Source organism: Silene latifolia, chromosome 10 (genome assembly GCF_048544455.1).
Source record: "Silene latifolia isolate original U9 population chromosome 10, ASM4854445v1, whole genome shotgun sequence".
NCBI lineage: Eukaryota > Viridiplantae > Streptophyta > Magnoliopsida > Caryophyllales > Caryophyllaceae > Silene > Silene latifolia.
Window position 1 is genome coordinate 149,716,350 of NC_133535.1, and position 13,118 is coordinate 149,729,467.

Genomic DNA, 13,118 nt, shown 5'->3' on the forward strand with positions numbered 1-13,118 from the left:
AAAGCATTTTGTTATTGCTCATGGAAATGGTGAGTTCAAGGAGGATGGTTGGTTACTGTTTAGTTCTTTCTTACCAATGGAAGAACCTCATTTGATAAAGGTTAAATTCCTTAAGGAGAGGGGTAACGACTTCTTTAAGCAAAATCTTTTTGACTCTGCTGGCGGCTGCTATGAAATGGCATGTCGCCTCTTATGTTTAGTTTTGGAATCCATGGAGGACTATGAGGTTGAATCTGTCTTGCAATTTGCAGTCTCTTTAAATTTGAATCTAGCGGCTTGCGCTAATAAGCTCCATGAGTATGAGTGTGACACCCCCATACTCCAAGTGCCTTACCAGGACCACTCAGGTATAAAGATGTCACCATCTCGGTTTCCCGAGGCAATGCTAATCATAAGACAATAACGAAACAACATTTAAATGTATAAGTTTAGTGAATAAATACAATCCAAAATCAAATGCCCAAAATACGGGTTACATGTTCTCAAAACAACTGTTTAATCAACTAAATGAAATGTCTGACAAACTACTCAAGTTACAGCGGAAGACTCTATCATCTGAAGGTGACACATCCCAGTTATCCCATGTATCTCGACTCATACCTGCTCAAGAACTTCTCACCATCCCCGAATGGATCACCACAGTTTCTAAAACAATAAACGGGGTCAGTATTAATCACACAATTTATATAACTCAACAATACAACAAACAACACAGCTCAATCGTCACAGATATACTCCAAACTCCATCACCAACTCCACAATACTGACTACACACTAAAGTGTGTAGCCCTGCCAGAGTACCCATCGCAACAGGTTACTCCTCGCCGCCAGTGGGGGACCGCAGCCGTTCCCACCTAAGCCTCGCTCATCTCCGTCGAGCGATAAACCTAAATCCATTAATGTGCACATCCCTTATGTGGCGGGTTCTACAGAAGGCGAATAATGGGCGTGAAGCCACTCCCGCAAGTGACTCCACTCAGCCAGGGACGCACCCCGAAGAACACAGACAGATACAATCAATCACAACTACTATCAACAATCAAAACCAACAATCGTCACAATACTCGTATGATAATATTCAACAATCACACCAACCAATCAACACATCATGTGACTAATACTGAGTAGGGAAACCCTACCTGGAATGCACTACAGTCAGACGATCTCAACAGCTGTTATCAAAAGGCCTCCTCTACGAATCCTCCTCCTAACATATGATCATACAATTACTACCAATCATAAAAGACAACAAAACCCCCAAATCCCCAAATTAGGGTTTAAACAACCTTAACAAAATACCATAAAAAACAGTACGTAGATCTTACCCTCAACGCAAGGATCACAAGAATGTGAAGAAAGATGAATTCCGACCTCCCAAGCTCCAGGATTTGTCAATAATGCGAAGGATGCGAAGTACGTAGGTTGCAATCTCTTTTCAAAGTAATTAGGTTTGTAAAAAGTGTTTTATGAAAGTGACGGAAAGGTTTAAATATTAATTCGCATCATTAACAAAACCCGACAAAACATTACCCGTAAACCGGGCTACTCGATCGAGTAACTGACATACTCGATCGAGTGCCGCCTACTCGATCGAGTACCAAGGCTACTCGCACTACAACAAATAAGGTAATTGGCGACCATATAAGGCGACTGAGAACAGTCGCCATTAAGAATAAAGCTACTAAGACCCGTCGCCCGCACTTCGTAGCTGGGTTTGGTCGCTTTTGGCGACAGGCGTTCGTCGCCAATTTTGGCGACTGAAATTGTTTAAATCGGGCGACCAAAATTCGTCGCCAAATTGGCGACTGTCATGAGTCGCTAAAAAGGCGACTGCTATTAGTCGCTTTCCTAAAATCCACGTCATCTCCATATTTTTTAAAAAGGCGACGGATTTTAGTCGCCATTTTGGCGACAGATGTTGGTCGCCATTTTGGCGACAGCTTTTGGTCGCCAAAACCACTGTTTCGCCGCCAATGCCCATAAAATTAATTCATGATCGAGACTTAGCGACGGTTTCCGTCGCCAAATGCCCGATCCGTCGCCAAATTTACATTTTTTTAGCGTAAAAATCGTTTTTGACCTAGCCAAACGTAAAAACCTGCAAATAAACCAACATTTCCAAAGAGAACACATGGGAAGCCAACACAACCAAACTTGATAAAGAAAATCATGTTCCATACACACAACTACGAGTTCTACGAGTTTTGGTCATCTAACATTATCCGGGAATAACATGTTTTCTAAAAAACTACATAACAGGGAAACTTGCTCCCGCTCCACTACCACCTCCATGATTAGGATCTCTAGGATCCTTTGGTTGCGGGCGCCACCCAGTGTTGCAATTGGCGAAGAAGGAGTTCATCCGTTCCATTTCCTCCTTCATCCTCCGAATTTCAAAGATCTCTCTCGCATCCCGCCTCTCCCTCTCGGCATCCTCGCCTCTCCCCGGCGGCTAATTGAGCTTGGAGCACACTCACGACACTTGGGGTATAAGGTTGTTGTTGGGAGGAAATTGACCCTCTTCTTCTTGTAGGAGGGTAGAAAATCTCCTTTGCCGACCCGGCTCCATACACATCTCCTCTTTGGAAACCCTCAACAAGATCAAACCATAGCTCATTGTCATCAATTTCCGGGTTGTTCTTCCTACGGACAAGGAATTGTTCCTAAAAATTGATAAAACATTAATGGTTAGAGGTTACTTATCTAAAAATTGATAAAACATATACTTTAAAAAGCTAAGAAATTTTTATTTTTTGACACTTACATATAATTGTTGATCTTTTTCCTTCGCGAAGATCAACTTGCCCTTGCTTGTCTTCTTTGCGTGAGTGTCAACAAAGAGATCAACAATCGTGGGTACCTTACCCTTATTCTTCTTGGTCTTCCGTAAAAAAAACAAGGAAATTGTTACTCAAACATGATAATTAATGAGACTAATTAAATTAGAAGACTATTAAATTAAAAGCTAAGACAAATAACTTACATCTAACACCACACGATCATGAAAAGATTGAGACCCTCCATAATGAGTAGGCTCAACTTCCGCGTCCTTATCTCCTCTTTTCCCGTTGATCTTGTTCCGGGCCGATGCTTCCTTGAACTCAGGATTGTTCCGGTACTTGGTATATTCCTCATATGACGAACCCGTAATCAATAAAATAACAATTATTAATTAATATATTTTCAAAATATGTAATGAATTTTAACTAATTACAGGTATTAAAAGAAACTAAATACCTTTCATGAAAGATGGCGCCTTCTTCCTCTTAGACACCTTATACATGTTGTCCCTTAGCCTCTTCTTGCCAATGTCATTATACCTTTGCCAAACTAGGCGCTCAAGGTTGGTTGGCCAATAGAACACACGCTACAAAAAGTAAACACATAGATGAGAAACAAATTAATAATAAGGTAAAAAGAATAAATAAATTATATTTAATAATATATATTTTATAAATAGATACCCTAAGTTGTTGAACCACATCTCCTTATCTTCATCACTAGCGTTACTCCAACAAGTAACGCCGTGTGTCATGTTCTCTTGGGTGCTATTAGTCACACCACGAACAACTGTTTGACTTCTAAACCTGAAATCAAACATGTTAAAAACATAATTATATAGGAAAAAAATAATGTATAATTAACATATGTCTAAAAAAAGTCATTTATTACTAAATAAAAAAATTACAAAATAGAATGAATAAAAAATTACCAAAGACCATTCGGATCAAGGATCATCCTGTTGTCGCATGTCGGGGTATAGCAACCTCCTCCTCCTCCTCACTCACCTCCGTAGTAGAACGGTCAACGTCCTCCTCCCGCTCTCCTGGGAGCTACTACCTCCCTCACTATAGCCTCCGCGCTGCCTACTTCCTCCAGGAGCCATGTGTACTACAATTGAATAAAAAGTGTTAGCAAATATTACAAGATAATTATTATAAGATACAAAAAAATAAAACCTAATAAACAAGTATAAAAGACAAAATAAAACGCTAATAATTGTTTCCAAATTTTGATATGTATACTTTTAATACCTTCTCTTACTCATCATCATCATCATCCTCATCTTCTTCTTCTTCTTCTTCTTCTTCTTCTTCTTCCTCTTCCTCCTCCTCTTCTTCTTCTTCTTCCCCCTCTTCTATCCCATCCCTCTCCTTATCATTCTCTTCTTCTTCCTCTTCTAACTCCTCCTCCGCTTCTATCTCATTTGCATAAATAATTTCATCATGATCAACTGGGGACAAAACTGTTTCTGATACAACCTCTTCTTGGAAAAAAGATGTATCAACTTCTGATCGTGCCTTTGTTTTAAAAACGGCCCACCATTGCTTTTGTTGTCTTTCATTGCTTGTGCTCGGAAGAGATGCAAAATAAACTTGATGAGCTTGTTGTGCAAGTATAAATGGGTCATATTGAGAGTAGGTTCGAGTATGATTCACTTCCACGAGTTTGTAACGATCATGGACTCGTTCCAGCCTACGGAATTATCCCTCCATTGAATCTTGAATAAGACGGTTTTATAACTCCTATCCCGACCATTGTAGCACAACTCAAAGATATCCTCTAATATGCCATAATAATCATTGCCATCAAGAGAAGAAATAGTAACGCCGTAGTTGCATTTAGCCTTACTTTTGCCATAGTCAAATGTTTGAAACTTAAACCCATTAATTGAATATCGATTCCACGTCACAACCTTTCGAGAAGGACCCAAAGCCAAGCTTCTTATCACATCATCTTGAATATTTAGCTTACATACATGCTTCCGAAACCAGGCCGAAATTGATCCTCATGCTTATGCCAAACATCCTCTCTGTTCACATTAGGGTGATCTTTAATGAAATCTGTCACAAATTGAGCTTCATATGGCTCCAAAACCTCACAATTAGATAGCACATAAAGGTGGGCACGGTTATACTCCTTGTCATCCGAAATCTTGTTCCCCAACCGATGAACACCCTATTTCATCCTGCATTTGGAAACACTTGGGTATACTTGTGTCTAGTTCATCCGCTTCATCAATATTCAAGTATTTTGCTTTGGTCTCAATATGTTTTTCAAAATAAAGAGAGCAAAAATTGGCAATCTCTTCCGTTAGGTAGGCATTGCATATAGAACCTTCCACACGAGCTTTATTACCAATTTTTTTCTTCACATGATTAAGAAACCTTTCGAAAGGATACATCCACCTATATTGGACGGGTCCACCAACTTTAGCTTCATATGGAAAATGGATAGGTAGATGCTCCATCGAATTGAAAAAAGAAGGCGGAAATATCATCTCAAGTTTACACAAAATTTCTGGTATTTGGTCTTCTAAACGACTCATGTCCTCAATCGATATCGTGGAGGAACATAAATCTCTAAAAATTGACTTATTTCTCAGAATCGCATTCCAAATCGTAGTGGAGTAAATTTTTAAAAGCCACAGGTAATAAGCGCTCCATGAAAACATGACAATCATGACTTTTCAACCCTTTCAACTTCAGTTCCTTCAAATCAACACAACGGCTCAAATCGGATGCATATCCATCTGGAAACTTCAAGTTTCCTATCCAATCGCACAATACCTTTCTTTGAGCTTTGTCAAGAGTAAATATGGCTTTTGGTTTAGCCCCATCCTTACGAATATGAAGTTTAGGACGATCACAAAATTTCTTCAATTCTATTCTTGAATTAATATCATCACGTGTCTTTCCTTTTACATCCATAATCGTATGAATAAGTAACTCAAAGAAGTTCTTCTCTATGTGCATCACATCCAAATTGTGTCTGATCAACATTGTTTTCCAAGAGGGGAAGCTCCCAAAAATACTTCTTTTAAACCAACCATTTTTTTCTTTTTCAACTCTTTAAACTCTTCTTCAAATCCCATCGACAGCTTGTTGGCAAATCACGTACATGCCTCCCATATCTCATCCCCGAGTCGAACCGAGCATTGTCACGCACCTCCTTACCTTTTAAGAAAGATTTCTTGTTCTCTCTATGAATATGTCCATCCGGTAAGAAACATCTATGACAATCAAACCAACTAATTTTTTGGAATTAGGAAGATAAAATGCTTTACTCCTATCCATGCAATAAGGACATGCCTTTCGCCCGGCGGTTGCCCATCCTGATAGCATACCATATGCGGGAAAATCATTTATAGTCCATAACAATGAAGCTCTTAGTTGGAAATTTTGCTTCTTCGACACATCAAATGTTTCTACACCAACTTCCCACAAATACTTCAGTTCCTCCACCAACGGTTGTAAATAAACATCCGATGGTTTTTTGGGTTATCAGACCGGAATAAGTAAAGAGAGGAAAATAAATTGTCTTTTCGCACAAAGCCAAGGAGGTAAGTTGTACGGCGTGGTCATTACGGGCCAACATGAGTAGTTTCTACCAAACTGACCAAAAGGGTCAAACCCATCCGTACACAAGCCAAGTCTCACATTGCGAGGTTCCTCGGCAAAATCGGGATATAACCTATCAAAACGCTTCCACTCCTCCCCGTCACTCGGATGACACATCTTTCCCGGTGTACGAGGATTTTCTTTGTGCCATCTCATTTGGTTGGCAAGATTTTTCGTGGCATACATTCTTTGAAGTCTAGGAGCTAATGGAAAATAAATTAATGTGTTTTCTGATATTGGTTTCTTTCTCTTTCCACTCCTTTTATTACCCTTCTTCCCCTTCAAAACAATATTTCCTTCACTTGTCTCATATCTATCCCTTTGACATTTCTTACATTTGTCAAGCAAAGCATCATCTTTCCAAAAAAGCATACATCCTTTAGGACATGCATCAATCTTTTCATGTGGAAGTTGAAGACCTTTGACCACTTTCTTGGTATTATAGAAATTTCGGGTCATAACATTATTATCGGGTATAACATCCTCAACCAACGTAGCAATACTATCAACGGCTTTAAATGGCATATTATACTCACATTTTAAAGAAACTATCCTGGATGCAACTTGTAACAATGTCATTCTACTCCCCTCATATAAGGTTTTTTCTAAGCACTTAGCATGTCAAAAAGGCTTTTGCTCTTGGGTTTGGTTGTTCTTCATCAATCATTGGTACACGGTCGTCATTAATGAAATCATTAGACTGAAAGGCATCAAGTACCATTTCTCTATATGGGTTCTCATTTTGTTGGATTTGAGGTTCTTCGGGATAATATTTTTCTCCATGGGAGATCCAATTGTAGTAGTTTGGAAAAAAACCATTTGTAACAAGATGCTCTTCTACTTCAATGTCAAATAAATATTTTAAGTTTTTACATTTAGTACAAGGACACCTAAGTTTATGTTGTTCCAAATCATATGAATCTTGACATCTAGCAAATTCAATAAATCCACGAACTCCCTTTACAAATCTAGCGATAGGACGTTTCTTCTTATCTACTCTTTCTTCGTACATCCAACTACGTTCAGATCTCTTCATTTTAATCTATAAGCAATATATAGCAAACTAACCATTTTAAATAATAATATTTAATTTCAACAAAAAAAGCAATGGTTATCTCATCCTCCATTTTATGCTAATTTCAAGATTTCAATTGGGTCCTTATCACTCCAACCTAAACCCATCAATGTACGTTTCAAGTCACTAGCAAACACACATTTGTGAATTATTAATGAGAAAAAATTCGGCAAAGAATTCCCTAGTTCTCCAAATACACAATGTGGAAAAGATACATATTCCACATATGTATTCAGAGAACATTGGAGAAATTTGCAACCAAATTCTTTTCTCATTAATAAAATCACAACTATGTGTTTACTACCTAAGTGACTTGAACGCACAAAGACAAATCCCAAAATGGGGACTATTCAAGAATTGCTCCTAATGAGTAATTCTTGAACGGGTACTAGGTCATTATATATTAAACAAGTTGTCAAAATTATAAGGCAAATTTATACAATCCCCTAATCAAATGACATTACTAATTTAACAAATTTATACATCATGCTCATTCCATTCAAGAAAAATGCTAATTAATTTTTTAAAAATGCTAATTAAATCATTCTAACTTAATTAATTTGGTTAATTATACAAGTTGTCAAAAATGCTAATTTCTAACCCTAACTCAAATTAATTAACAAAAATGCTAATTAAATCATTCTAACTTAATTTGGTTAATTATAAGGCAAATTTATACAATCCTAACATTATACTACCTTCATAAAACTATACTACCTTCAACAATACTACTTCAATATTACTAAAACTAAGCATCACTAATCAAATCACATTACTAATTTAACAAAAACCCCAATTTCTACCTTCATAAAACTATACTACCTTATACAATCCCCTAATCAAATCACATTACTAATTTAACAAAAACCCCAATTTCTAACCCTAACTCAAATTAATTAACAAAAATGCTAATTAAATTACAACTACATACAATAATAAGCATCACTAATGTATAAATTACAACTAGATACTAAATAAACATCACAACTTAAACAAAATATGAAGGATTGAAGTAATTAAATCGATTTGAGTCGAAAACAAACCTTTATTATAAACAAAGGGTCGGTAGGGATGTAGTGTGCGGATGGCGGCGGCGTGTGGTGGCGTCCGGTGGTTGTAGTTGGTGGTGGCGTCGGATCGTCGGACAAACCGGGGCGTTTTTTTTTTTAAGTTGATTGAAGTGAATGAAGGGGACGGGGTGAAGAAATTGGCGAAAAAAAAATAAACAGAGGGTTGGCGATCGTTTTTGGTCGCCAAATTGGCGACGGTTTTGGTCGCCAAAATTGGCGATCGATTTCGGTCGCCAATTTGGATAATATTGCGTCGCCCGTGGATTTCATACGGATTTTTGGATAAAAAGGTATAGTCGCCAAATTGGCGACGGATAGTGGTCGCCCGTTTTTTTTTTCCTGTCGCCAATTTGGCGACTGTAGTATGTCTGTCGCCTTTATCGTGTTTTCTTGTAGTGTCGATCGAGTACCCTACAGGTCAGAAACTATTTTAAAATGCAAAACACCCTTACTCGACAGAGTAAGGCCCACTCGATAGAGTACCCAGAGACTCATAAAACCGTAGTATTACAATGAGGCAGCCATAAACTTCTGTTCTTTGGTTTTGTCGTCCTTCCCTAAAAATGCTAAGGCTCTATTTCGTCGAGCTATAGCTTGTATGGAGACTAATTTGCTCATGGAAGCGCAAACTGATCTTGAAACTGCGGCATTGCTTGAACCTAAGAATAAAGATATTCTTAGAGAACTCAATGTTGTCAAGAATCTACGGGCTATTAATCATAACGGTAAGAGAAGTATTGAGGACAAGTTGTCATGTGAGGTGGCTAGGGATAGTAAAAGACCTATCCCTGATGAAAATACCTGGGACACCTTAGTTAACGATAATGGGGGGTCTTCTTGTGGCTCTTGCGTTACTCCACTTTCTGACTCCACTGTCATGGATACCTGCATTTCGGATGATGGTATTCATATAAATCTCGAAGGAAATTCATCTCCTAATTTTGAGTTGGATCACAATCACAAAGACTCTCAATTGGGTGATAACGAGTATATTCCTAAAAACTCGGTTCATGAGTTCTCAAGAAAGGGTGGAGGAAATTCAAGGCTAAGGATCTCCGGACAAGCTTATCAAAAATGCTTCAAGGTAGTAAGGTGAGTTTTTACAATAAAAGAGACTTGTCTACTATGACAAATCCTTAATACCAAGGTCGCAAAGGAGGGTGGAATTGCAAGAGATCATTATAAGATAAAGAAGAGGAGGAAACGCTCTAAAAAGCGGGCTCTGAAGACGAAGGTGGTAAATGTTGACACGGTAAATGAAGACAAGGTTTCTTGTTCAAGAGCCATCAATGGGATTCATGTTTCTAATTCGAGGGAGTCCTTTATTGGTGGTGTTAACTCGAGCTCCACCTCTATTTGTGACGACTTCTCTCCTTCTGGTTCTCAAATTCTCTAAGGAGACCATATGGTTGTCGCCCCTAATTCCTGCTTGCCTGTTTCTTTGGTGAATGACATGACCAACACCTTTATTTGCTTCCAAGCCCATAAAGATCCAAGTGAACATGAGTCATTCCTTTTTTCAGCTCGACGTAAAAGGTGCAAGATTCCTTTGTTTGGTAAGCGGTCACGTGCCTCGCCTACATGTAGGCTTTGCAGGAACTCCTCAGGTAGATTTTGCAGGTATCCTTCTAATCGTCAAATGAGTGAGATGAAGAGAATTTTTAACTTCAAGAAGAATCATAGCCAAGGGGATGAATCTCCGAGACACAATGTATCTACTTGCTCTACAAGTAGGTCTTTCTCCCGTAAATCTCTACGTCCTCGAGGCGTAACTGTGTCTTGTTGTAGGTACTCCTCTGAAGCTCAACTGACAAAGAAGAGGAAAGAAGAACTCGCTCATTTGGCAAACTCAGATCGTCCCCTCAAGAAGCCTTTTCTTTTTACTAACCCCATTCTTAGTTTAACTTATGTTTCAGATAATGTAATAATAAAGTCTGGCTCTGAGAGTCTGAGCAATATGTAAGGAACCTTTCTTTATCGTTGCCAAAAAAAAAAATAGTACAATATTCTTATACAACCGGTGGTATAATTCTTTTTTCTGGCCGAGTGAGTATCAAATTTGGAACATTTCTTGTGAATGTGTGTAAAGCTGTCTAAAATAAAACTACTTTGACGTAAACCCACTAATAGTTTGCAACAAAGTAAGAACTAAAAGTACGATGGCATAAATTACAGACATAATCGCCCATGGGTGATTGAAGTAGTCTTTACTCAATACCGCCTTCCACCGATGCCATGAAGTGTTAGCATATGCATTCAAATCTCTACAAACATCATAGTAGTAGAAATTTGAAGAACATAATGAAATATGCTTGCTAATTTCATTGAAGAGATTCGCGACTGCCTCGTTGCTTCCGATCCAATTCTCAATTATCCCTTTCCGAACTAGTACTTCCACATCTTGAGGGGTATTGATCAAACTATCAAGAAAGAATATGTAGTCGATAAAGTGAGAATCGAGAAAATAATGACAATGTTCAAAAATTAGGATATTACGATATACTGCCTCAGTAGTATCTTGAATGGTAAACTTGGGGATCTCTAGCACGCCCCGCCTAAATCGAATGTCCAGTAAACTCGAACTTTTGCTGGCTATGAATTTGACCCCAACTGCACTTAGCTGGGTGGCACTTAAGGGGAAAAGGGGATATCTATTACCAATGCTATTAGGGTTCGGCCGGTCTTTGGATGGCAAGCAACATATCCTTAAAAAGTCTACAAAATGCTTGATATTTGGACCCTTTAGCCTAATTTTCTCACTTGTGATTGTATTTTCAACCTCTGGCTCTTTTCCGGGCATGAAACCACAACCCATGTAACTCCAAGTCAGATCGATGAAGGAAATATGAGGGTAGGCCATACCAAATGCAATATCATATAGGCCCTTGAGAACAAAGAAAGGGAGCTGATTTTCTTCCAAGAACAAATCGCGCTCAACTCGAGAAAAAACCTCTACAATACCTTGTATAGGATGGTTTTCAAGCGAAAACCGAAAACTCGACCACATAAACAAGTCAATAATGAATGTTGCATCAAGCAAGACCATTTTGATGAAGTCGTGGCTAGATAGGCTTACTTCCATTTCATAACAACTTCGAACTTGTTGTTCCCATTCTTTTATAAGTCCGATATAAGACTCTAAGCCAATAGCATTGTTACCTTGTGTTAGGAACCTTTCGAGGTGCCTTAGTTTTTGCTTTTCCATAGCTTGTAGTGATGGATGTTGATGGTAGATCGGACCAATTGAGACTGTCCAAGGCTGATATGATTCTTCTTTAACCTTGCGGACATACTGAGGGACCTTATAAATGCAACGAAGGGGAGACACGACCGGCAAAGACTCAAGTTCATCTCTTATCCAAGTTGCAATGTTACTGACAGGATCTTCCATGTATAAGCCTCCTACATTACATCAATACCAAAAAAACCTCAATAAGATTTGTGCTTGTCAATGTGAAGTAAAAGTTGTGGATATCCCCACACGTAATTCGTTATCCCCTTATCATGAGACTTTACAATACATCTGTGAGTCATAAATTAGCATAGAGAACCGAGATATAGTAGAGAAACGTACCAGAAACAGGCTTCCGAAGAGTTGTAATGATGCAGAGAGATGGGAATGGCTGAAACTTAAACAACAAGGCCTCCAGATTTAATACAAATATATTCAACTAGTAGCTCATTATTGTCAGCTTATTTTTTTGACTCTACTTGATCATCAGTCAAGGTTAACTCGTTTTTGTACAAGTTAAACAAGGCCGGCCAGATGTGACTTGTATAATTGTACATATATGATTGATTATTAAGGACCACAAAAAGGCAGGCAGTTGACCAGTCAGTGTTGACTTCTTGGCTTTTCTTTGGTAACAAATTAACCACATCTTCGAATACATATCAAAGTTAGTGTACAACTGCAACATAAATGCTTTTTCCCTGCAAAAAGTCTAAAAGGGCTACCATTGCACCTTCCGGCTTCTGGCAAGGTGACCCTTGTCAACCCTTAAAATCAGAGAAAATAAATGTCTCCGGCTCTAGTTTCATTTTAGTTTGCATGTGACTATATATGAGAATTATGGCTATATGGACTTATGGAGTATAAATCATGAGAAGGAATGAACTCACAGATATGGTATTAAATACCGCGTAATCTTCATGTCAGGCTGTGGAGCCATGGAAATGGGAGGTTACCGTTATCAATTCTGAATCTGCGCAATAGAAGATTAGTCTTATCAAGAGAAACTGCAAGTTTATGACAAAACTAAGCAAAGTAGACAGACACTAATGGGAAAATGAGAAATGAATACACCAAATTTGATCCTTTGGAAGGCATTGACACTTACTAATCATCAAGATTAACAAGTCCACACACACACCCGACATCTTTCTATTCAGATAATGAAATAATAATCCAGCTTCTAAATTTTGTCCAAGGGAAAAAAGTGAACCGTTCATTCAAACAGTATATTAAGGCCTTGAGCTCATCTGAACCAAAAAGCTCAACCAAAATACTCGTTTGGTAAGAGGGTTCAAGAGCAACCACCACAGTACCGCACACACAAGTTTACCCTTGCT

At 38.4% G+C, this 13,118-nt stretch overlaps 1 protein-coding gene and 1 long non-coding RNA gene across 3 annotated transcripts; both read right to left on the bottom strand.

The window, feature by feature from the left end:
• Positions 1–2,462: 2,462 nt before the first annotated feature.
• On the bottom strand, positions 2,463–3,104 carry LOC141609325 (uncharacterized). Its single transcript, XR_012527357.1, has 3 exons — positions 2,984–3,104; positions 2,765–2,881; positions 2,463–2,663 (listed from the first exon to the last, which is right to left on the bottom strand). It is a non-coding gene; the product is annotated as an uncharacterized LOC141609325 (long non-coding RNA).
• Positions 3,105–10,552: 7,448 nt separating this feature from the next.
• On the bottom strand, positions 10,553–12,751 carry LOC141606330 (UPF0481 protein At3g47200-like). Of its 2 annotated transcripts, XM_074425415.1 has the most exons (3): positions 12,669–12,721; positions 12,121–12,175; positions 10,553–11,948 (listed from the first exon to the last, which is right to left on the bottom strand). In XM_074425415.1, the coding sequence occupies exon 3, from the start codon at positions 11,935–11,937 to the stop codon at positions 10,651–10,653; it is 1,287 nt and encodes a 428-aa protein (XP_074281516.1). In that variant the 5' UTR covers positions 11,938–11,948; positions 12,121–12,175; positions 12,669–12,721; the 3' UTR covers positions 10,553–10,650. The 2 variants fall into 2 exon arrangements, with proteins under 2 accessions (XP_074281516.1, XP_074281515.1); XM_074425414.1 differs by having other exon boundaries at positions 12,121–12,751.
• Between the last annotated feature and the right edge of the window lie 367 nt (positions 12,752–13,118).